Source organism: Leuciscus leuciscus (genome assembly GCF_965113295.1).
Source record: "Leuciscus leuciscus genome assembly, chromosome: 1".
Taxonomy (NCBI): domain Eukaryota; kingdom Metazoa; phylum Chordata; class Actinopteri; order Cypriniformes; family Leuciscidae; genus Leuciscus; species Leuciscus leuciscus.
Window position 1 is genome coordinate 3,958,257 of NC_138725.1, and position 26,069 is coordinate 3,984,325.

The window sequence follows — 26,069 nt, forward strand, 5'->3', positions numbered from 1 at the left end:
ACTCAGAGTTCAGGTTTTAACTCAGAGTTGGTTGAACCTCCTTTCTGAAACAGGCCCCAGATTATGTAATAATGTTTGATACCAGCCAATCAGAAAGATTATAGAGATGCACTGATTACAATTTTCTAGGCCGATTCCAAGTTTTCATTGAGTTTGACCTGCCTATACAGATTTTAGCCGATTCCGATTTCATCTTTTTAACCACTTTACAGCACACACAAATATTTATTTTCTATATACAGTGGGGGGAACAAGTATTTGACACACTGCCAATTTTGCAGGTTACAAAGCATGTAGAAGTCTGTAATTTTTATCATAGGTATACTCTTCAACTGTGAGTGACGGAATCTAAAACAAAAATCCAGAAAAACACATTGTATGATTTTTAAGTAATTAATTTGCATTTTATTGCATGACATAAGTATTTGATACATCAGAAAAGCAGAACTTAATATTTGGGACAGAAACCTTTGTTTGCAATTACAGAGATCATACGTTTCCTGTAGTTCTTGACCAGATTTGCACACACTGCAGAAGGGATTTTGGCCCACTCCTCCATACAGACTGAAGAAACTGTAGGGTAATGGGAATGGCTCAGGTGGAGTGAGGGTTTGGTGAGCAAACAGAGTCTCGGTCAGAAGACGTCAGATGATATGGAGTGATGAATGACGAAAGGAGAAGGCAAGGTTTGTTGCAACAACAATGGTTTTATTTTATGTTATCATGAAGTTTGACCTTGGTTCAATGCATTGTCTGTGTGCTATAGAAAGGAATAACAAAAAAATAATGACAATGGTCAACTAACACAAGTTGAACAATTCTACAAATCAACAAAGGAAATATAAATTTACTAATCACTTATACTAATAATACACTTATAATCACTTAAACTGAACAGGCTTTAAAACAGTTCAGACAAACAATTTTCCCACATGGCTCATGGCACATGTCTGGAAAACAAAGAAATCAGTTAACAGAGTGACAGTAGTGATGTTACATATGACACTGAAGCTTCGATGCGCGTATCACACAAGCGAAACAATTTCTAGTGAAGCCCCGTATCGGGGTGTGTATTGGTTTACTAGAGTCACGTGATCGATGACAAACAAAGCCTCACTGTCTCTCCAGTCACGTGCGCGTTTCGCTTTGGGGTGTCAGAAGGCTCGAACTCCAGATCGTATTTAACCCTCTGGGGTCTGAGGTGTTTTCTGGGCCCTGGAGGTGTTCTGACATGCTCTGACATTTGTGCTTATTTCTGTTACTTGTGACATTTTCATGGCTTAAGTCTGATTACACTGTATTCAGCACAAACTCTGCTACAATAATATATCAGCAGCATGTGTGTAAAAGTTTGTAGTTTTGAGATAATGACGTTTATGCGTGGTTTGTGAAAATACAAAAAAAAATTGTCACTGAAATAAGGTCATGAAACCCATACTGATTATTTCTTCACAATACTTTTGAAAATTGTATCACGTAGCCTAGAATATTTGCTCTAAAACTATGTGAAAATCATCCTGACTGCTCATTCAGATAAGACAATATATTGATTTAAAAATTTTACGACGTGTTTTGTGTCAAAAAGCTTTATGCGGAGAGGAGTGATCACCTCATTACTATGTATGTTTTCGCACCTTAGAAAGACAAAGACCCTCCCTAATGGCCCTATTAGGAGCTTATCAGGGCCCATCATTCTGAGCAACCTTGCACAAGAATGAGGAGATTTAAAAAAGAATGGCTGTTTGATTGTTAGGGCCTCCAGGACCAAAGAAAGATCCCAAATAGAAACCAAATAAGATCCCAAAAAGGGGGCCGCGGGGTATTCATCCTCCTGGCTCCTCTAAGGAAGCGGATGATGAGCTCGTTCCTTCCTATCGCACGGCTGCGCGTCGGCTCAGCGAACGCTGTAATAGCCGCAAAATAAACTTTGAGTGTGGAAGGGGACCTGCCCTTGTCCAACAGCTCTTGAAGGAAGGAAAGCACCCACGAAACCCCACATGTGCGTGGATCCAGGCTCTTTGTAGCGCACCATTTGGAGAACACTGACCATTTAGACGCGTAGAGTCTTCTTGTAGAAGGAGCTCTAGACTGCGTGATCGTGTTCACGACCCCTTTTGGCAAAGCAACGGGTATCCGTTGATTATCCACACATGCAGAGACCAGCGCTCTGGATGGTGATGCCAAATTGATCCACCGGCTTGAGAGAGAAGATCTCTCCTCACCGGGATCGGCCATGGGGCTACGTGCAACAGCCTCACCAGCTCTGGGAACCAGGTTTGGTTCTCCCATCACGGGGCTATGAGGAGCACTGAGTGGCGCGTTTCCCTGATCCTCTTGTGGACCATTTTCCCGGGGGAATGTTGTCCCTGGACAGTCTGTCTGGGCCGACTTTCCTGTGGCCCGGTATATGCGAGGCTCTCAGCGAGCGCAACCAGTGATGGGCCCACACGAGAAGGCGTTCTGTCAGTTTGCAGAGGTTCCTGGATCTGACACCGCCCCGGTGATTAACGTAGGACACCACGGACATGTTGTCCGTGCGAACCAGTACGTGGTGGCCCCGCAGGTGTGGGAGGAAGTGCTTCAGGGCATTCTCGACCGCTATCATCTCTAGACAGTTTATGTGAAGGCTTTTCTCCCGGTCTGACCAGAGGCCATAAGCCGGTCTGCCCTCGAAAAGAGCGCCCCAACCGAGGTTAAAGGCGTCCGTCGAGATCAGCTTTTGGTACGAGACAACTCCCATTGTCACTCCCAACTGGTACCATTCAGCTGCTATCCAGGGCTGCAGAGCTGAAACGCAGTTCTGAGTCACTCTGATTCGCGAGCCGCCGGCAGCCCAGGCTCGGTGAGGCACTCGTTCATAGACAGTACGCAGTAGACCCAGCCCGAGCACTGCTGCAGCTGTCGCCATATAGCCCAGCATTCTCTGAAATCTTTTCAGAGGAACAACGCTGGAAAGACGCCGCCAGGTGCCGAACACAACGCGTGCGCTGTGTCGACAAGCGGGCCGTCATAACCACAGAGTCCAGCTCTATTCCCAGAAAAGAGGTTGACTCTTTTGTGAGCTCTTGGAGCTCCAGTGAGCTCTTGGTCCAGTTGACCGTGAGACCCAGGCTTTCCAGATGGCTGAGAAGCACTGTTCTGTAAGATTTGAGTTCTCTCTCTGACTGTGCCAAAATCAGCCAATCGTCCAAATAGTCCAAGATTTGGTACCCTGACTTCTCAGGGGAGGGAGGGCCGCGTCCATGCACTTTGTGAATGTACGGGGTGCTAAAGACAGGCCGAATGGCAGGACGGTGTATTGAAATACCTGACCGTCGAAGGCGAATCTCGAGAATGGCCTGTGACGGAGTATAATCTGAATCTAAACCAGTCCCTCGGGTGAATTTGCGCGAGGATTTGTCTGGTTGTGAGCATTTTGAATGGCCGTCTCATGAGAGCTTTGTTCAAATATCTCAGATCTAAGATAGGTCTGAGAGCTCCGTCCTTCTTGGGTACGAGGAAGTAACGACTGTAAAAGCCTGACTCGCTCAGAGAAGGATGTACCGGTTCTATCGCCCCCTTGCACAGCAGCTTTGCTATTTCTGCTCGAAGTAGGTGTGCAACTTCCAGATTCACTCTCGTCTCGGTCCGTGCTCGAAAGCGCGGGGGCCGGCGAGCGAACTGTAGTGAATAGCCCTGCTTAACAGTATTCAGCACCCATTCTGACACGCCCGGAATCGCTTCCCATGCTTTTGCATGCATAGTCAAGTCAAGTCAAGTCAAGTCAAGTTTATTTATATAGCGCTTTTCACAACATAGGTTGTATCAAAGCAGCTTCACAGTAATAAATTAAAACAATACATCAATGTTTGTTTCTAGTGGAACGTCCACGTTTGGTAATGCTGATCAATAGTATCGTTGATTGATTAATTAAATTAAATATCCCCAAATATCCCCAACTGAGCAAGCCAAAGGCAACAGTGGCAAGGAACCGAAAAACTCCATCAGGTGACCTAATGGAGAAAAAAAAAAAACCTTGGGAGAACCCAGGCTCAGTCGGGGGCCAGTTCTCCTCTGGCGTTTATGAACTAGAGGTCAGATTTACCTGTCAGATTAAAATAATTATATGAATGCCTGGCTGAAGAGATGCGTCTTTAATCTAGTTTTAAACTGGGAGAGCGAGTCTGAGCAACGAACAGTATCAGGAAGGCTATTCCAGAGTTTTGGAGCTAAATGTGAAAATGCTCTCCCTCCTTTGGTGGATCTGGATATCCTAGGTATGACCAAAAGCCTCGAATTTAGTGATCTTAATGAGCGCGATGGATTATAGGGTGATAGAAGATCGGTTAAATAGACTGGAGCTAAGCCGTTTAGGGCTTTATAAGTCAGTAGCAATACCTTGTAATTAATACGGAACTTTATAGGTAACCAATGTAGTGATGATAAAATTGGTGTTATATGATCATATTTTCTTGATCTAGTAAGAACTCTAGCAGCTGCATTTTGGACTAACTGTAGCTTGTTTAATGAGGACGCAGGACAACCGGCCAACAAAGCATTACAGTAATCTAGTCTCGAGGTCATGAATGCATGAACTAACTTTTCTGCATCAGAAACAGATAGCATATTACGTAGCTTAGCAATGTTTCTAAGGTGGAAAAAGGCTGTTCTTGTAACATATGAAATATGATTTTCAAAAGACAGGTTGCAGTCTAATATAACACCCAGGTCTTTTACTGTAGAGGATGAAGTAACAGGACATCCTACTATGTTAAAGTTATATTGTGAGAGGTTTTGTGGGCGGTTTTTTGAACCGATGATTAGTACCTCTGTCTTGTCTGAATTTAATAAAAGAAAATTGCACGTCATCCAATCTTTTATATCTTTAACACACTCTGTCAATTTGGATAATTTAGCGTTTTCATCTGGCCGTGATGAAATATAGATTTGAGTGTCATCAGCATAACAATGGAAACTAATTCCATGTTTCCTTATAATATTTCCAAGTGGCAGCATATATATTGAGAATAATAGAGGGCCTAACACAGATCCCTGCGGCACTCCATAGTTTACTGGAGTTATGATCGATTTTTCTCCATTTAAATAAACAAAATGGTAGCGGTCAGATAAATACGATCTAAACCAGCTTAATGCTTGTCCTTGAACACCAGTATAATTTTGTAGTCGATCTAAGAGTATTGTATGATCTATAGTATCAAACGCAGCACTAAGATCAAGTAAAACTAATATTGAGATACAGCCTTGGTCAGAAGCTAAAAGTAAATCATTTGTGATTTTAACGAGCGCAGTTTCAGTGCTATGATGCGGTCTGAATCCTGACTGAAACTTTTCATAGATGTCATTTTCTTGCAAGAAAGAGCCTAGTTGAGCGGACACAACTTTTTCTAGTATTTTAGACATAAAAGGTAGATTTGAAATGGGTCTATAATTTGCTAGATTATGTGGATCTAATTGTGGTTTCTTAATGAGAGGTTTTATAACTGCCAGTTTAAATGTTCTTGGAACATGACCTAAAGATAAAGATGAGTTAATAATATTGAGGAGAGGCTCTTCCACTATAGGTAACACTTCTTTCAATAGTTTAGTTGGTATAGAATCTAGTAAACATGTTGTTGTTTTAGATGAAGTGATAAGTTTATTTAACTCTTTTTGTTCTATAGTTGTAAAGCTCTGTAATTGTTCTTGCGGGGTGATAATTGAGGCTAAATTATAAGGCGCGATTGAAGATTGAACATTTACAATTGTGGTTCTGATGTTTTCTATTTTCTCAGTGAAGAACTTCATAAAATCATTACTACTAAACTGTAACGGGATATTTTGTTCGGGTGACATCTGTTTATTTGTTAGTCTAGCCACGGTGTTAAATAAAAACCTTGGATTATTTTGGTTATTTTCTATTAGTTTGCGGAGATGCTCAGCCCTGGCCGCTTTTAGGGCCTTTTTATAACGTGACATACTGTCTTTCCACGTGATTCTAAAGACCTCTAAATTAGTTTGTTTCCATTTACGCTCTAAAATTCGGGTTTCTCTCTTTAGAACATGCGTAGTATTGTTGTACCACGGTGCTTTAATTTTCTCTCTGACCTTTTTGAATCTAATAGGTGCAACAACATCCAATGTTCTAGAGAGAATGGTGCTCATAGTGCTAGTTAGTTCTTCTAGTTCATCTGTTTGTTTGGGTTCAGGCAGCAGCTGAGACAAATCAGATAAGCAATTCGAGAAATTATCTATGGTGGATGGAAGGATTGTTCTGCCTGGTTGATAACGCGGCGCCGCATGACATATTACAGCAGTACGCAATATGCAAGTTACCATGTAATGGTCAGTGACTTCATCACTTTGCGGTATAATATCTATATCGGTTGGATTGGTTCCATGTGATATAATTAAATCGAGTGTATGATTAAGACGATGAGTTGGTCCGGTGACGTTTTGCTTGACCCCAAATTAATTTAATAAATCTGTAAACGCAGCCCCTAACGCATCATTTGGATTATCTACGTGTATGTTAAAATCTCCAACAATTAATGCTTTATCGACATTGACTAATAGGTCTGAGAGAAAATCTGCAAACTCTTGTAGGAAATCAGCGTAAGGCCCAGGCGGTCTATATACGGTAGCCAAGGCTAGAGATAATAGGGATGTTTTTCTAACATCTAAGAGCGTAACATTTAGTACAGACGGGGCTCATGCTTGTAGGAGTATCCAGGAGGAGCAGACTCATTTAGACCGAAATAATCATTTGGTTTAAGCCAGGTTTCAGTAAGGCAAAGTACATCGAAGCTATTATCTGTGACTATTTCATTTACAATAACTGCCTTAGGTGTGAGTGATCTAATGTTTAGAAGACCTAGCTTTAGAAATTGTTTTTGTTTACTAATAGCAACATTTTCTGTTTTAATAACAATTAGATTTTTCCTAGATCCTGCAGTGGATTTATTATTTGATCTCACTAAACGAGGAATAGACACGGTTTCTATGCAATATTCTACACTAGTATTTATATCAGTTAAATTGGTGCAGCAGAGACTATGATTTGGACTTTTGGTTAGTAGTCAAAAGGTATTTAACATTTTGGAGATGTTATCCGACAGAAGATCTGCTCCGAATCTGCTTGGGTGTAAGCCATCAGCACGGAAAAGCCTAGGACGCTCCCAAAACAGATTCCAATTATTTACAAAGAGCAGTTTCTGCTCATTGCACCTCACAATCAGAGAGGAACTGCAACCAGTTCAGAAGCCGGAAGTGTACTGAGAGTGAAACTTCTCGCCTTATTAGACATTCTCTGATGTTACTCATGTATCGCAAAACATTATTGGATAATTCTTATAATTGACATTTCTCTGGGCCAATCGGAATCTTAGCACTTTTTCTCTTGGCCAATCGGAATCTTAGCACTTGCGTCAGAATCTTGAAGCACACAGCGTCAACTGAGCTCACCATTGGATGAGACGCCTGGCTACCGTGTGAGTCTAATGTAAACTCACGCATCGCGCATGACATGTCCAATTCGCGAACTAATGACTCCTTTGAACCGATTCATTTTAATGAATGGTTAAAACAACTCATCTTTCCAACTCAGGAGATGTCTGAATCGGTGTTTAACTAATCAGTAACACTTTACAATAAGGTTCTATTTATTACATAAAAAGTACAGTTTGCTTACTCAAGCTTAAGCTTTAAAATAAATAAAACCACTTGTTTGTTTTTTTGAAAAGCATATGACTACATTTTTCCACACAGTGCTATCAAGAATCTTAGCTGTGCAGAATTTGCCAATTTCAAACAAGCCTAGAGTTGGCAACCCTGTGATTAATTACTGTGGCTCCGCCCTAAAGATGTCCAGATTGCCTGTGAGAGCTAAATCAAGCTGTTATGAATCATAAATAACGCTGGCAACAGTGCAGCTGATTTAGGGTTAAGTTGTAGCGCAGTGTGGATCTTAATAGAAGTGCTGCAGGGTTTTTTTTGAAAGAGACTCTTGATTTCTGTCTAGCCTTGGATGATTGCTCTTCATGGCTGTGAGGGAGATATGTGTTTGGAAAGGGCTCATTTTAGCCCTTTTCCTCTTTGCTGTTGATGGACAGAAAAGGCCGTAAGTACTATGGGCTTTGAAGTGAAAAGTGGCCTAATGTCTAATCTATGCTGAATGATGCAGTTGTAAAGATGGCAAAATGAAGCACCAAAGCATTAAATGTTTAAGTTCATTAATCATGTTGTACTCGTTCCCATCTAGTGTTCAAATGATGAATGGGACCAACCAAACTATTCATTAACACTTGTTTTTTTATATAAGTCCCTGTTGAATGGAGTTTGTGTGCTGTTGGAGTTATTGTTCCTCAAATATATTGCTGTACAAAAATGGCTGTATTGTGCTCTTATTTTGGGACCATGGCACATTGTTGTTAAATCAGAGGGTTTCCCGTGTGTGTGTGGGTTTTTTTATTTATTTATTTTTTACGTTTGGTACTTCAACCCACTCTCTGATGGAGATAACCACTTTGGCTTATTTTTGATGCACAGACCTGGCAACCCTGTGGCAGCCACTTTCTGTGGATGTTCAACCAACATGTAAATGTTTTGACCTGATTCCCTTTGGTCTCTGAACCTAAACTTCATGATGTTTACACAGGTTATTCATGGTGACTTTCCCTGCAGTGATTGAAACTGGATCTGATGCCAAATTGTGTGCAAGTCTTCTGAAACCCCAAGAGAGTCTCACAATGACAGTTTCTCTGCTTGATGACAAAAGGATAACTCGACTTGTGCAGCAAGTTTCTTCAAAGCCATTTCATCAGTGCTTTAGTTTCCAGGTCTGTTGTCATGAGACTTTTTCTTTTCTTTTTTTTTGTCTGAGTTAACTGAGTTGTCCACAGGCTCCTCAAGTAGATGGAGAATCTGTGCAGATGCTGAAGGTAGATGTTCAAGGGAAGGTCTTCAAAGCGACTGAAGAGAGAAAAGTCATGTTCAGACGTTACCTGCCTTTGACCTTCATCCAGACAGACAAACCCATCTACAATCCAGGACAAACAGGTGAGCTGTGATTGTCCCTTGGTTTAATATTAGAGGTGTATATAGTCCAGTACGCTACAAGTTCTGATTGTCTACAAGTGCATTATGCAAATAATATGAGTTTATCTGTCTTTGCAGTGAATTTCAGAGTTGTCACCATGGATGCCAAATTTGTGCCACTTGATCAGATGGTAAGGTCTGGCCATGAACAAATTGCAAATTTATTGCAGGTTATTTTTACGTGCACAGTTTTGCAGTTCTCTTCAATGATTGCTGCAATAGTGTCTATTTTAAATGCTTAATATTCCTGTCTTTGTCTTTCAGTACAATCTGGTGGTTGTGGAGGTGAGAATTTGTTCTGGTCCGAGTCTTTGAATGGAGCCACTGCCACTTTCTGTACATTTTGTTTGCCGTTTTATAAGCTGTTCATTGTTTTAATAGGACAATAATAATAACCGCATTGGTCAGTGGACAAACGTTTCCTCAACGGAGTGGATATTGCAGCTTTCTCACAAGTTAAACCCAGAGGCTCAGATGGGGATGTACACACTAAAGGCTTTTATTGGCGACCAAATGATCTCCCATGTTTTTGAAGTGAAAAAATATGGTAAGTTATTGTGAATGATGTGCAACAGTTCAGAGACAGATCTGAGGTCTTACAGCGTTTTTATTTCTGGTTTAGTTTTGCCCAAGTTTGACGTGACTGTAAACGCACCACAGACGTACAGCGTTGCAGATGTGGGACTGAAAGTCGAGGCTTGTGCCAAGTGAGTGAAACGTACAGATATTATCTTGTCTTGGGGTTGGTCAGTTCTTAATTTTGTCCCTTGTGATGTTTCCCAGATACACGTATGGCAAACCTGTACCCGGTCTAGCCTTGGTGGAAGTGTGCCGTGATCCTTTTCCATTCGTTGTGGTTCCTGATGTGACCCGTCGTTGCCTGACTAAAACTGCAAAGGTTTGACTCCTGCCTTACAGTGGAGGGTTTTTCTTGTGCTTGACTTTAATGTGACTCTTTGTTCTGTTACCAGATGAATGCCACAGGCTGTGCCTCCCTTAGCGTCGCTACATCAGTGTTTTTCAACACTGAATTTGAAAATAATATGCAAGATACTTTTCTTGTAAATGTGAATGTCACTGAGGTGGGAACAGGTGAGCTTTTGGCTGATCTGAACCAATGGTACTTGCTTTAAAGTTTGTTTGCAGTTCTCTTTTTTTATTTTTTTATATTGTATCTCTCCACCCCCCCAGATGTAGTCATGTCAAAATCTGCAACAGTGTCCATTACATTTGAAGTCGGCAGAGTTATATTTTTGGACATCCCAGAATATTTTGAACCTGGATCAATGATTAATGGGAAGGCAAGTATAATTAATTCCTTGTTGCAGAAGCCTTCACATTGGTTCCCTTTCCTAACCTTGATCATTCCCAAAAGATCTCAGTGTCTCGTTTTGATGGAACTCCAATCGCAAACAAAGCGGTTTATCTCCTGGATAACAGCTGGCCCAACAAACTGCTGCTGAATCTGACCACAAACCAGAAAGGACTGGCCTCATTCTCCCTCAGCGCTGCTAGTCTTCCTAAAGCCGCTCTGAATCTGGTGGTACGATTTGCTCTGTGTTTTGTGAAGTGTTGACTCCGATCTCTGTAGATCTCAATTTCTCTCGCAAGAAACCAATTCCATTCGTTGTTCCCCAGGCAAGTGCTACTCCAGCGGTTGTCAATGGTTACAAATCGCCATACTTCACTACAGATACAAGGGTTGTTCGGCTTCTCCAACCTGATTCTCCTAACAACCCATCTAGTGAACTGACTATAGTGAAGCTTGAGCAGCCACTCAAATGTGGTGCTGCGTTTCCAGTGACCGTGAAGTATTCTTTTGGAGAGACTGGTGACTACAGCGTTGACATCATCTATATGGTGAGTGGATATCAGGTTTTTTTATTTTTTTTTATAATCATTGCTCTCGACTGTTTATGCACCCACTTGTTTTGTGTTTGTCAGGTCTTGTCCAGAGGATTGATCGTCCTCCATGGATTTCAGACGGTCAAAGCGAGGGCTTCTAATACAGTCACGAGCGGCTCGGTGTCTTTCCAGCTGTCTGTCAGTGTCGATATGGCTCCAGTAGTGCAGATTCTGGTCTACTGTGTTCTGCCCAGTGAGAATGTTGTTGTTGGTAGTGCGTCGTTTGAAACCGAAATGTGTCTCCGAAACAAAGTATGATGTGCATTAGCACTTTTTTGGCTTTAAGTGGGGTATGATGACGTGTCCTAAAGCGTGTTGGTCCTTGTTCCAGGTGTCTCTACAGTTCTCTCCTGCTACGGCCGTTCCTGCTGAGGGAAATGTTCTGACTGTCTCTGCTCAAGCAGGATCTCTGTGTGGCATCAGTGCTGTAGATCAGAGCATCTGGATCTTGGAGCCAGGAAGACGTCTGAGTGCGAAAATGGTATCCTTGTGCAGTTGATTTAAAATTCTTGTTGGCTTTGACTGACATTCAGGTTCAGCTTTAGAATTTGAGTAATGCTGAGAGAAATTGAACAAACCTATTCTGTTATGATTATAGCAGTTTTAGTGTACATCTTAACATACATTTATGTACTCTGTGACATAACATTCCAAACAGTAATGAATTTTGTTCAACATTTTTTCAAAAGTGACCTTTTTTTCATGGTTTCAGGTGTTTGACTTGCTCCCGGTGCGATCACTATCAGGTTACCCAAACAGCGTTCAGGATGAACCAGAGTGTCTAGGTTTTCGACCACGTCTAGCTTTTGACATAGATCCTGCCTACACTTCTCCTACAAATCAAGTGTACACAACCTTCAAGGTAGAAAACTGTATTTTGTGACTACATGGTCACAAACTGAGTCATTGACTTTAAATCTGTCTTGTGTTTTGACTTGTCTCTCTGACAGAGCCTGGGAATGAAGATCGCAACAAATCTCGCTGTACAAGCCCCTCCGTGCCCGCTGTATCGCAGATTCCCAGATGGTAGGTCTATGCAGAGAGGCTGTTCTTTCAGTGAAAAATTCTGCATGACTTGGTGAACTTGCATTCAGTTATGTGAGGATTACCTTATGAAAAAGTATACTTGAGTGATGTCCAAGTGTATTTAAGTATACGTTATGTAGTACATATACTGTCAATATGTACTAGTAGTAAACTTGTAAGTGTACTATTTTAATACCGCTTGGGACTAAATTGGCCCACTTTTAGAATATAAAAGTGTTTAAGTGTAAGAGTAGTAAACTAAGTGCACAACTAGTTCACAATTGCGTTTCTCATTTGTACTGCAAGTGAATTTATGGGTATACTAGTAGTTTACGAATTTAATACATGTAACCATTTTTTAGTTTATGAAAGTACACTTTGAAGTATACTCGGTAAACTAGTTTAGTAGTTTTATACTAGTTATTTAAGTGAATTTAACATCATACTTGTAGTTTACTAATTTTATATTTTTGCTCTTTCGGTGCTAAGCTACTAGTTTAGTAGTTGTATACTGCAAGTTTTTTGGAGCACCTAGCTTGCAGAGAGAGAAGGGGGGAGGACTCGATAATGATCTCTCTGAAGCTTTCCCTAAGTGACTCGTGGGGACAGGTCTGTTGTTCTGGAGACCCTCAGCGGGCCCATAAAAGGTGTCGGGGCAATTTGGCACAGACTTTCTGGCGTTAGGCCCTGATTTGCATCTGAGTCAGGAGGTTGAAGCTTTAGGAGTCTTTAGAAATGTGTTCATTGTTTGCAGAAAGAATCATGATTCTAGTCCATGCGCTACAGTAAGTTTCATAAAGGGAACATTTTAAACGGTTGAATCTTATTTTTGCCAAAGACTGTGCCTTGATCAGGTTCAGAACGATGATCAAAACACAGTTGGAGTCCAACACCCCAAAAGCTTCAGTTGCTTTCTTTTCATGGGTTATGCTTCATTTCATTTGGAAATATTAAGCAGTTTTGATTTACACGCCGTTTAATGTTTGATCACATTATCTTACATTTGCGTGAGCAATCTTCTATCACTTGTTTCAGCTTCTATGTTTTGATCCGGAGATTCTGTACTAGATGTGTCATAGCGCCCCCTACCATATAACAGTGAAAACATGGACAGCTGGAATTCAGTCAATGGTGGGGAAAGAGTAAAGTAGAAGTTAATTCCTATACACTACCAGTGGACTAGCCTACACAAAAAATCAGATACGCAGCATTAGAAATGTTTTATATCAATATTTTCTAACAATGTAAGTTTCATAAGACTGTATATGAAAAACGATGTAAAATTATATTTAATGGGCTACTTGATCAAGAGTTCAAACAACTAGGATACTTAATTATACTTTTGTATATCTCGATCAAAAGATTGAGTACAAGTACAGGCCAAATATACGTTTCTCTCAGTACAAGTCAAGTACACATGTAACTAAGTATATTTGAGAAGTGTATATAAAATGTAGACTGAAAGTATGCTTTCTTATTTTTAGTTGAAAATAAGTATACTAATAGCACACTTAGGCGGCGTTCACATATCGCGCCTAAAAACGCATAGAAAACGCTAGGCGCGCCGCGTTCTCCTTTTTCCAAAGCGCTCGGGTGGTTGCGCTCCGGAGGCGTCTGTCGTTGCTAAGCTTGGTTCTTGTCACGTGACCTGCGGTGCGCTCGCGGCATTCTTAAAAGTTGAGATGTTTTTATCTCGATGCGGCGCGGACGCGCTTGGAAAAAACGAGCGCGTCGCACCGCGTCACTTCCATTATGAGCGCGCATACCGCGCGCCTACATTTGAAATAACGAACTTGCGCGCGCAAAAGACGCGATATGTGAACAGGCCCTTAAACATTTTTTTTGTAAGGGTTATCACTGTTCAACATCAGGTTCAGTTTCTTATTTTATTTACTATTCCACCCGAAAGCTTGATGCTATCTGAACATGTTAGTTTATAAGACAGAGTGTAATGTTTTTTAAAAAAGTATTTATTAAGCTACTCAAACAAAATAGTAAACAAGTACAAGCCAAGAATACTTAATTATACTTTAAGTAGCCTATATCTCGATCAACAAGTATAGGCCAATTTGAAGTGTATTTCTGAGAAGTACATACAAAGTATACTTTTTAGTTTAAAAGTATACTAATAGCGCACTAATAAACCTTTTTTTGTGAGGGTACTACTTGTGGATCAACAAATTGTTGGGTGTTTTAATCATTTCCATAAATGCAATAAGAGGGGCAGTTATGAACCCTGTTTATTCTGCAGATACTAAGACAGTTTGGTGTAAAATTGCTTGTCTTTCAGTGGTGGTTTTGAATGGACCCGACACTTCCTCTTTTGAAGTGACTGTCAGGACTTACTTTCCAGAAACATGGCTCTGGCAGCTTGCTCGTGTGGGGTTCGTGAAGCATCTTGTTCCTTCTAAAGCTACTTGCGCAGTTTTTCTCCCTGTTCCCCTTATTTTTCTCCTGTCTTTCAGAAACACTGGATCAACACGAGTTCCCCTCACTGTTCCTGACACCATCACCACATGGGAGACTGAGGCGTTCTGCCTGTCTTCAAAAGGTTTTGGTCTGGCTCCTCCTGCTCTGCTGACAGTCTTCCAGCCCTTCTTCCTGGAGCTCTCCCTGCCATACTCCATTGTCCGTGGGGAGTCTTTTGAGCTGAAGGCCACAGTCTTCAGCTATCTGTCCAAGTGCATCATGGTCTGCCATGGTTTCTTTTATAATTCATCTGTATAGAGAAGGTCATGTGTCTTTGCTCCATGTGTTCTGTTTCATTGGCAGGTTAAAGTAACTCCAGCTTCATCCACTGCCTTCACTCTTAAACCATATACTGATCCGTATTCATCCTGTCTTTGTGCCAATGGGAGAAAGACCTTCAAATGGATTCTCTCAGCTTCTGTTCTTGGTCAGTTTTGGATCCTCTCTAAATTAAGTGTATATTAAGGGTGTTGCTCACTTCCTGTCTGTCACTGCAGGAACTGTCAATGTGACTGTCAGTGCTTCAGCTGAAGCATCCCAGACCCGATGTGGCACTGAAGTCGTGACTGTGCCTACGAGAGGACGCATCGACGTAGTCATTCGAAGTCTACTTGTCCTGGTAAGTGTTAACTAGCCTTCTGTAGTCTGGTCATGGAGCTCATGCTGCTTTACTGATGTGGTGTTATTGCTTCTATAGCCTGAAGGAGTTGAAAGGACAAACACCCAGAGTTGGTTACTGTGTCCAAAGGGTTTGTTTGCACTCCATGATTCCCAAATACGTTCTCCCTGTATAGCCAAACATTAGCCTAGCTCTAAAATGCTGAGCCCTTCTCTTGTCTGCAGGAAAAGATCTTTCTGAAGACATGACTCTGAGATTTCCAACAAACATGGTTCAAGGATCTGCCAGATGCTCAGTTTCAGTCCTTGGTACTACATTTCATTCAGTAGAAACTGACGTGAAGTTTGGTAGAATAACTGTTTCTGATGTGGGTTTTATGCTTGACCTCTTGTAGGGGACATAATGGGTCGTGCGCTGAAGAATCTAAATGGGTTATTACAGATGCCATCTGGCTGTGGAGAACAGAATATGATCATTCTTGCTCCAAATATTTACATCCTACTGTACCTGAAGGTCACAGGGCAACTCACCGCAGCCATCCGAGAGACTGCCACAGGCTTCCTTCAGAGCGGTATGGATGACCAAATCCACTTTATATATGTAGGAGACTCAATTTCAAGGTAGCTTTGTCCTGCTCTTCCCATTGGACTATCACTTACATGTGCTGTATGATCTAATCAGGATACCAAGGACAACTGAACTTCAGACACAGCGATGGATCATACAGCACATTTGGTTATGATGAATCAAATACATGGTGAGTTTCACACTGTCCTACTGTTGTGTATAATCTGTCGTGGCACAAACAGTTTGTTTACTTTGTCAACCTTTTTCACGACCAGGTTGACTGCCTTTGTCATGAGGTCCTTTGGTCTAGCGAGGCAATTTGTCTTCATTGATCCACATGTCCTGCAGAGTGCAAAGGATTGGCTGATCAGCAAGCAGGGTTCAGACGGCTGTTTCATGCAGCAGGGAACTCTGTACCATAGTGACATGAAGGTGCATTACATGTTTCTAAATGCACTGGACAATGGACTGGTCTTCTAAATCAGTCTCCTTTTCTTTCTTTTAAGGGTGGAGTTGGTGACAGTGTGACCATGACTGCCTACATTGTTGCATCGCTGCTTGAACTAGGTGTCCCCACCACGGTAACCAATCCAGTAGTTGTATAAGCTCCTTGCAGATGACCCTCCTGTTCTGGCTGACTGATATGCGCTTTTTTTTTTTTTTTAAGGATCCTGTCATTACCAACGGTCTGTCATGCTTGAGGCCTGTCGTTGGGAACCTTGGAAACACTTATGTCACGGCTCTGCTGGCCTACACCTTCAGTCTGGCCGGAGAGACCACCACTCGATCACAGCTTTTAACTGCCTTGAACAACCTTGCAATTTCTGAAGGTAAGATTTACCAGCCTCTTGATGTTGATTCATCAGGGTCTTTGGCATCAACTTTCTCACCTCCATCTTATCCTAAGGCACTAAGGTCCATTGGTCTCAGACGACATCTGGTGATACTCTGGCGGTGGAGATCAGCTCTTACGTGTTGCTAGCGGTTCTTGCTGTTCAGCCTCTCACGGCAGCTAATCTGGGTTATGCTAACCGCATTGTCAACTGGCTCGTGGCCCAGCAGAATCCCTATGGAGGGTTTTCCTCCACCCAGGTGCCTCTGACTACCAAACATGAGTGCAATCATTTTAAGGATTTATTTTAATCTTGTACTTGTTTTTAGGACACTGTGGTGGCTCTTCAGGCTCTGTCTGTGTACGCTGCTCAAGTGTTCAGCTTGGACGGCTCCAGCACTGTTACCGTACAGTCCTCAGTAGTAGGAGGAGACTCTTATAGCTTCAAAGTGAATCGGGACAACAGGCTGCTGTATCAGGAGAAGCCACTGAAGAACGTTCCAGGCAAATATAGTGTTAAAGCATCAGGATCCTCTTGTGTGTCTGTGCAGGTCTGTATCTTCATCCCATCTATCTATATTTGTTGTGCACAGCCAAATCTAAATGTGTTTTGTTTGATTTTTCTACTCGTACTATAGGTTGCGTGTTTCTACAACATCCCAACACCCGTTAAAGTCTCCATGACGCTGAGTGTCGAAGCGAAGGTGACTGGAGACTGCCAACCACTTGGAGCCAATCTCATGTTGAAGTTCACTGTGAAGTAAGCCGCATTGTGTCCTGTAACCAACTGATGTTTATGACTCATTAACCGTTTGTCACAGACTCAAGTGTCTTATATCATTGGAATCCTTGGGTCAAGCCGAACAAAAATGGCCTCAAGGATTTCATTTCCGGTATGCAAATTTTTCCGCCATATTGGATTTTGTCCAAAACCTACTTTTGCGAACTAGTCCCTGGTTTTTTGCCCGATCGGAACCAAACCAGTGCAGAAATGTTCACAGGGGTCTGATTATCAATAATTATCGAAAAAAAGTTGAAATTTCGATCCACGGTTGCTAAGGGATGTCAAAACGTTCGAAGGAGGCGGAGCCTATTTTACTAAAATGGCTAACTCGTGAACGAAATGGGATATTTTCACCAAACTCGGTACACATGTGTATGGGTTCAGTTTGGGGTCACAGTAAAAAAATCGCGACGATTGAGCACTAGGTGGCGCTATAACATGAAAAAAACATGAAAAGGGCTATAACCACCTGACCATTAGTCAGATTGACTTGAAAATTGGTATGCAGTGTCTTGGTCCAAGGCCCCATGTATATCTATGAGGACATTGGTGTATCTGAAAAAACATGGCCACCATTGGCCAATGAAGTTTGAGCACCTATTAGACAAGGTTAACGGAGGCCGATCGGAACGAAACTCGATGGGCATGTTCGAGTCATGGCCCTAGAGGTCTGTAAGAATTTTGAAAGAAATCGGCCACTAGTTGGCGCTAACGAGTTTTATGGCTCTGTAATCACGTGGCGTAACACTCATCCACACAATATGCATATCATTTGATAGATCTGCTCATGCTGAACAACTTTGCCTCAAGAACCATTGCTGTCAATCAAACCGTTCATTAATTATTTGCAAATATGTTAAAAGCCTACTTTTGCGAACTAGTCCTAGGTTTTTTACCCGATCGGAACCAGACCAGTCTAGGACAATTTTATGGACTCTCTAGATCAATAATTATCGAAAAAAAGTTGAACTTTTGCATTTGGATGGCTGTAATAGGGTCATTTATAAAATGGGCGTGGCAAAATACATTAAAAAGCCTATAAATCCTAAATGAAAACTCAGAACTTCACAAAAATTGGTGAGCATATGTGACATAACATCATTAACAAGCTTGCCCAATTTTATGGAGATCGGACCAAAGGTGGCGCTATAACTGTTAAAAAGCTTTAAAACCATATATTACCAATGGTAAATTGCCTGCATTGGCTGTAAATGGTCTTTTTAATCTATGATCATATAATTTTCATATAATAATGTTCAAAACTAGTGCAGTACAATTCTCTGGACTCTCTAGATCAGTAATTATCAAAAAAAGTTGAACTACTTCATTTGGATGGCTATAATAGGGTCACATCAAAATGTGGCCTTGACCAAGTGTCCCCGAAAGCTTATATCTTTTAAGATGCTCAGATCTTCTTAAAAACAAGTCAGAACATGTGAAATATCACTCTGAACAAGCATGAAAAATTTCAGACAGATCGGACAAAATTTGACTCTATAACAGTTTAAAAAGGTGAAAATAATATGAATACAATGGCATATTAAGCCAATAAGTGGTATTTTACTGCCCCCTGCTGTTTAAAATAGTTATTTTGTCATATTGTTTCTATAATTCATATTTAGACTTTATAAAATCATTATTTTAACATTTACAATTACATTTAGTCAATCCATCTGTTAAAGTATTAGTGTGTGTGTGTGTAAGCATGCATTATGGAGTTAACATGGAAAGACTGGTTTGCTTTAGTGCAGAAAACTAGTGAAAATCATGAAGATTAAACTGAAACTGAGCCAATAATGGTCTTCTAGTGCCCTCTGCTGGCCATTCTACTTATTAATGAAGTCTTTTGACATGTGCTTTTGAATTCATAATTAGACATTGTAAGTCATAGTAAATAATACTAGAATGTGGTGTATCAAGGTAAATCATGCTAGAACATGGTAAATCATGGTAAACTATGCCAGAACAGGGTAAATCATGGTAAACCATGGTAAATCATGATAAACTATGGTAAATCATGCTAGAATGTGGAAAATCATGCTAAATCATGCTAGAACATGGTAAATCAAGGTAAACTAAGATGAATTTATGGTAAACTATGCTAGAACAGGGTAAATCATGGTAAACCATGGTAAATCATGATAAACTATGGTAAATCATGCTAGAATGTGGTATATCATGGTAAATCATGCTAGAACATGGTAAATCAAGGTAAACTAAGATGAATTCATGGTAAACTATGCTAGAACAGGGTAAATCATGGTAAACCATGGTAAATCACAATAAACTATGGTAAATCATGCTAAAATGTGGTATATCATGGTAAATCATGCTAAAACATGGTAAATCAAAGTAAATGAAGTAAATCATGCTAAATGTGGTATATCATGGTAAATCATGCTAAAACATGGTAAATCAAAGTAAATTAAGATAAAATCATGGTAAACTATGCTATAACATGGTAAATAATGGTAAACCATGGTAAATCATGATAAACTATGGTAAATCATGCTAGAATGTGATATATCATGGTAAATCATGATAAAGGGAAGCTGTGTTCTTGGTCTGGACTAAACCTCTTTTTCACCCTCATTCAGATACAATGGTGTAAAATCAAGCACTAACATGGTTCTAGTTGACATTAAGCTCCTGTCAGGCTTCACGGCAGATGCGTCACTGGTTTGTATTTAAGATGATTTAGAAAGTCCCAAGATGCTTGAAGCTCCTTCAATTGTAATTGTGCAAATGATGATGTTCCCCTCAGCTTGGTTCTTCACCCCAAACGTTTGCCCCACTAGTGGAGCGGGTTGATGTTGAAGATGATCATGTCCTAGTGTATCTGAAAGAGGTGAGACTGGGTATATTACTAGCTGCCATCTTGAGTGTTGTGTATTTGCTGTTCATCCTTTCTGTCTTGTAGGTTCCCAAAGGCGTCCCCATGAGTTACACTCTGCTGCTGAAACAGGTTCTTGCAGTGGAAAATCTCAAGCCAGCAGTCATCAATGTTTATGACTACTATCAGCCAAGTACGCTTTCATCCTAACCATGCTTTGCTCTGGCTGAATTCACTGTTAAATGAGTTCATTTTCTGTTCCTATTTCAGGTGATTCATTTGAGACCACCTACACATCTTCCTGTCCATGATTTGATTCAGTACTGGCTGTAGGACATGTGACTTGAATAAAACCACTATACAACCAGTTCTGTTGCCTCTTGTTGCTGACTGCACTTTTGCACTGCACTTTCCTTGATCTTTTGACAGTTAAGAGTTCATTACACTATAAAATACCCTGTAAGTTTCAAAACTTCCTTATTTCAAAAACTGCCTTTATTGAAACCAGGGCCAGAAAACCAAGGCATCTCAAGTGGAGACTTGTCACCTCACAGGGCAGTTGTAGACTGCCTTTGCAGAATAATATCAATGCCTGTAAGCTTGTTTGAGATGCGCCTTGCTTCGCCTGAGATGTGAGTAGGCGGCTGCCGTGAAAAGTGCAGGCAAACCGGACAGTTCTCTCTTCTCGCAGTGGATCAGACAGCTGCGAGATCAAAAATGGATATCGCGGGATTCACGCTTGTGCACAGTGTTGCTAAAACTGGATGTGTTTTAAGTTCTGTTGCTTTTATATAAAAATAAATATAATGAACAAGACGCCCAGAGTATGTATTTAATTCCATTCCAAAAACATGTTTATCAATCTTTTTTTTCTTTAAAGGTGGTATCAGCGATTTCAGGCCCAAACATAAATGTTCACATTCATCTAATCTTACCTAATGATCCGCTAGCTGCCCACCCCATAAGCATGCCGTCAAAAAAAACGCGTCTCTGTAGGCAGCCTAGGCTCTGAGATCTGCACACAAAAACAGTTGTCTTCACCCAGTTTAGCCAAACACTCAAAACCCAAACAAATAGTGTTCCAACCAATCACTGACAGGGGTGGGTGTTGTGAGGTTTTGCGCTCGTGCACGGCTGCCTATGACGAGCCTAGGCTGCCTACAGAGACGCGTTTTTTTTTTATGGCATGCTTATGGGGCGGGCAGCTAGCGGATCGTTAGGTAAGATTAGATGAATGTGAACATTTATGTTTGGGCCTGAAATCGCTGATACCACCTTTAATACGACACGTTTTCTTTAAATAAAAATTGCAATGCATAACCCATTGAGATCGCACTGTCAGATAGTTTGAGAATATTCACACATAACGTATGCACATAAAACATAGTTTTAAAATAATTTTTAAAAAAAGAACAATTCATCACGGTTGTTTTAGCTAATGATCATTAAGCTGTGTCGTCAGCAAGTCGTTTCCCATCATGCTTTTGATCAGCGCAGTCGGTGGAGAGCAACTGCGCTCGACTGCAGAATTTGACACATCCCGCCTTGCGCTCTCGAGAGTTTTTTGACATATGTTAGCATGACATCAGAGCAAGGCGGACCCAAGGGGGCAATCATTCGGAATAAACTGAATTTTCCCCGGGCGCTGTCATTGATTAGCAGACCATCACCTGCTGTTAACATTCCATTGACTCCCATTCATTTTGGCGTCACTTTGACTGTGAATAACTTTACATCTGAGGCTTTAAAGACTCCATTTGTCCATTATTTATTTCTAAAGAAACATGAAAAAGTATAAAAGGCTCCATTACCTTGTATCTTACGCTATGGCCCTGTAGAAGCAGTTTTTGTAAAAGTAGGCTAACGATTGATTCATAACCACGCGACTCTCTGTCGCACAGTAGAGAGATTACCGTATGGACAGGAGGAGAAGCTCGCGGGCAATTGGGGGGACATGTCAAGAAGAGACCGTCATTCTTGCCTTCAAAAAGTTCACTTTTGAAAACTTGATTACAGTCAGCAATGTGGTATGAGGACAGCAATGCTAGAGCCTTTATGTAAACGGGTCACGTGCTGTGTTTGTCCAGTCAATATTATTGACACCGCAAATAAGGACTTTAGCCCGGGATTTAGGAATGTGCAGTGTGAAACGGCAGCTTATGAATAACCAGGATAACCAGAATTCCTCAGATGTTCCTCGGTTATGCGCAACAGAATGATAGTCACCCCTGCAATTGCTGAAAAATAAGCAATTTAACAAAAGTTAAGGGTCAAGAGCCCAACTAAAGCAAACGCTGATCACCATGATGGGGACCTCAAAGAAAACATTTTCAACCATCATCTAAACATCTGTTGACTCTCAATAAGAACTTCTGTAGACGTCTGATAGAAATAGTCAATCTGTTTAGTACAGAGATGGGAAGTAACGAAGTACAAATACTTCGTTACAGTACTCAAGTAGATTTTTCTGATATTTTTACTTTACTTTACTATTTATTTTTATTATTACTTTTTACTTTTACTCCTTACATTTTAACTTGAATATCGGTACTTTCTACTCCTTACATTTAAAGGAGTCATAACCTAGTATTACATTGGATACCTACTGCTGTATTATAGTATTTCAGGCCCTTCTAAAAAAGAAAAGTGGAAAAAAAATAAACACAGACCTACTTTTACCCTTATTTCTGAAGGCATTATTGTCTCGCGAGATCAATGCGATGTTTTGGCTGTCATGGACGCTCATTTTAATAATGCAAATGATGGGCGCGTTGATTGGTTGAAGGAAGGAGGGGGGTTGACACGCAGGTAACTTCAGCATCATTACAAACTGACATCATGGCGCAAGTGGTGAATGAACCCGACCCGGCCGCGACCTACGGGATTCAACCCTACATGTTTGAGCCGGACTCTGAACCAGAGCTGGAAAGGGAAGATGTAGAGTTGTTGGAAGGACGTCTACATCAAGATGTCTCTGAATGGTAAAGACAATCATTTTGACTGAGACATACATTAACATCGGTAACGAGCTAAAACGTTTGTTGCTATTTTCTCCCACATAGGTTTACCTTTTATTTAATGTCGATTACATTAACGGAGATGTAGTCTACTTATTTTATCAGCTTACAGTGGTTATTGAGATGAGACGTTTACTATCATGTGCTGTTTTTGCCTTGTTTCACGTTATTTAGACATTCAATATTTTTCTTCTTTAGACAGGTAACGTGTTGTTTTTCTTTATGTTTATTATTACTTGACTGTTTGTTTTATTTATCTATGTATCGTTATCTATTCTATAAAAAATCAATACAATGATATGTTGTCATAGTTATATAATATACAATTCTATGAAAATATAGCTGTATCATTTTCTTGTCTGTTTATCACTGAGGGCAAACTTCATAATAACAATGTATCATATTTTAAACTATATTTATGTACTTTTCAGTGAGTCACAGTGTATTAGATGATTCACTAATGTCCAGTGAAGTGGCTCATTTGCTAAAATACCATCCTGACTCCTGACACTGTAGTGGACATTATGCATCAAAGTGTCAATGTCACAATCTCACTCTTGTCTACTCCTAGCAGTGTTTTTGTAATTTGACAGATATATCAAAATCATCTAGTCATTCGTTTGCATACAAGCATTGTAACCTACTTTTTTGTTCATATATGTAAATATTATTTATTTTTTTTGTTTGTTTATTTATATCACAGGTTTTAAGAAGGATGAATCAGATACAGACTCCTCCCATGTGTATGATTCAGCATCCTGGATTAGACCCAGTGTGTTTGAACATCTATTCTCTTCAAAATGCAAGAAACATTTATATGCAGGACTATGGACATCTGCCTATTGGAGGCAGTGAAAGGCAAGTTTTATTCAGCAACTGTAAACACTAATTGAATAAAGATTATTGGCATTGCCAACCTTATTCAACACAACAATAGGAAAACTAAGATGCTTGTTCAGTCTGATCATTGCATGTACACTAATAATTGCAACTTTACTGGTAATCTACAATTGTATTGGATGTAAATAGAATGTTATAGAACACAATAGTATTTACAAAAGTTCTTGCAATAAGTACAATTTGAAGAAACAAACACCTGCAATTTAAACGTTGCTTTATTTTTTTTAAAACATGCAAACTTAAATAATTTTTTTTTTAAACATTGTACATCCTATTTACAGTGAATACAGGCACTTATCATATCAGTGCTTTGTGAGTTGGTGCTGGGGACATCTTGGACACAAGATCAGGGTGGTCATTCCTGCATGTGTGGTGCTGCGTATCCGCCGTGAGTTCCCCGATTCAGATGGAGGATATACAGTTGTGTTCAAAAATAATAGCAGTGTGTTTAAAAAAGTGAGTAAAGCTCAAAATCCTAATAATAACTTTTATTTCAATACACAAAAATGCATTGGGAACACTGCACATTCTATTCAAGATCAAAACATGAAGAAAAAATTTATCAAATTTGTTATTACTTTATAGAAAGTGAAGAAAAGGGAATATTAGGCTGTTAAAAAAAATAGCAGTGTCTGCATTTTTCTTTACAAAGTCAAACATTTACTGTATAAAATGAAAAATGCTTGAAGATTTAGCTTTCTTGTGAATCACTGAACTAATATTTAGTTGTATAACCACGGTTTCTGAGAACTGCTTCACATCTGTGTTGCATGGAGTCGACCAACTTCTGGCACCTGTGAACAGGTATTCCAGCCCAGGACGATCGCACTACAGACCACAGTTCCTCTGCATTTCTTGGTTTTGCCTCAAAAACAGCATTTTTGATGTCACCCCACAGGTTTTCTATTGGATTAAGGTCCGGGGATTGGGCTGGCCACTCCATAACGTTAATCTTGTTGGTCTGGAACCAAGATGTTGCTCGCTTACTGGTGTGTTTTGGGTCGTTGTCTTGTTGAAACACCCATTTCAAGGGCATTTCCTCTTCGGCATAAGGCAACATGACCTCTTTAAGTATTTTGATGTACTCAAACTGATCCATGATCCGTGGTATACGATAAATAGGCCCAACACCATGGTATGAGAAACATCCCCATATCATGATGCTTGTGCCACCATGCTTCACAGTCTTCACAGTGTACTGTGGCTTGAATTCAGTGTTTGGGGGTCGTCTGACAAACTGTCTGCGGCCCCTAGACCCAAAAAGAACAATCTTGCTTTCATCAGTCCACAAAATATTGCGCCATTTCTCTTTAGGCCAAATTGTATCCTCTTTAGCACATGTCGTTTTTTCAACAATGGGACTTTGAGGGGGCTTCTTGCCGATAGCTTGGCTTCACATAGGCGTCTTCTAATTGTTGCAGTACTCACGGGTAACTTTAGATCTTCTTTGATCACCCTGGAGCTGATCATTGGCTGAGTCTTTGCCATTTTGGCTATTCTTCGATCCATTCGAACGGTAGTTTTCCGTTTTCTTCCACGTCTTTCTGGTTTTGGTTGCCATTTTAAAGCATTTGATATCATTTTAGCTGAGCAGCCTATCATTTTCTGCACTTCTTTATAAGTTTTCCCCTCTCCAATCAACTTTTTAATCAAAGTACGCTGTTCTTCTGAACAATGTTTGGAACGGCCCATTTTATTCAGATCTTCAGAGAGAAATGCACTATAACCACCATGTACAGTCCAGTACTGCCTTCGTCCTTAAATAAGGGCCACTTATTGACGCTAGTTTTTTCACAGAATGATTAACCTCACTAATTGAACTCCACACTGCTATTATTTTGAACACACCCCTTTCAATTAATGATTCAATTATACAGAATTAGCAGCATACATGTCATGACTGTTGGGTCTGTTGTTTTTCTATTACTCTACTACACCTACTAGTAAATTATTTGCCATGTAGAAATATAATTTCTACCAAAAACAGTGATTGATCTGGTTAGTGATGTTGGACTGCTACTATTTTGAACACAACTGTACAGGCT

At 40.4% G+C, this 26,069-nt stretch overlaps 1 protein-coding gene across 1 annotated transcript; it reads left to right on the plus strand.

Moving 5' to 3' along the window:
- Nucleotides 1–7,973: 7,973 nt before the first annotated feature.
- Nucleotides 7,974–20,475, plus strand: LOC309478535 (alpha-2-macroglobulin-like protein 1). The gene is made up of 34 exons (XM_082142145.1): nucleotides 7,974–8,095; nucleotides 8,633–8,813; nucleotides 8,877–9,033; nucleotides 9,151–9,203; nucleotides 9,337–9,357; nucleotides 9,454–9,619; nucleotides 9,695–9,779; nucleotides 9,856–9,970; nucleotides 10,044–10,164; nucleotides 10,264–10,373; nucleotides 10,448–10,615; nucleotides 10,711–10,932; nucleotides 11,017–11,229; nucleotides 11,309–11,458; nucleotides 11,690–11,839; nucleotides 11,928–12,003; nucleotides 14,294–14,387; nucleotides 14,469–14,694; nucleotides 14,776–14,899; nucleotides 14,970–15,091; nucleotides 15,170–15,221; nucleotides 15,316–15,399; nucleotides 15,486–15,662; nucleotides 15,773–15,848; nucleotides 15,934–16,090; nucleotides 16,165–16,239; nucleotides 16,326–16,488; nucleotides 16,566–16,750; nucleotides 16,820–17,041; nucleotides 17,129–17,250; nucleotides 19,872–19,953; nucleotides 20,039–20,122; nucleotides 20,195–20,300; nucleotides 20,378–20,475. Exons 1-34 carry the CDS (start codon nucleotides 8,016–8,018, stop codon nucleotides 20,416–20,418), a joined length of 4,260 nt encoding a protein of 1,419 aa, XP_081998271.1. The 5' UTR covers nucleotides 7,974–8,015; the 3' UTR covers nucleotides 20,419–20,475.
- The last annotated feature ends 5,594 nt before the right edge of the window (nucleotides 20,476–26,069 follow it).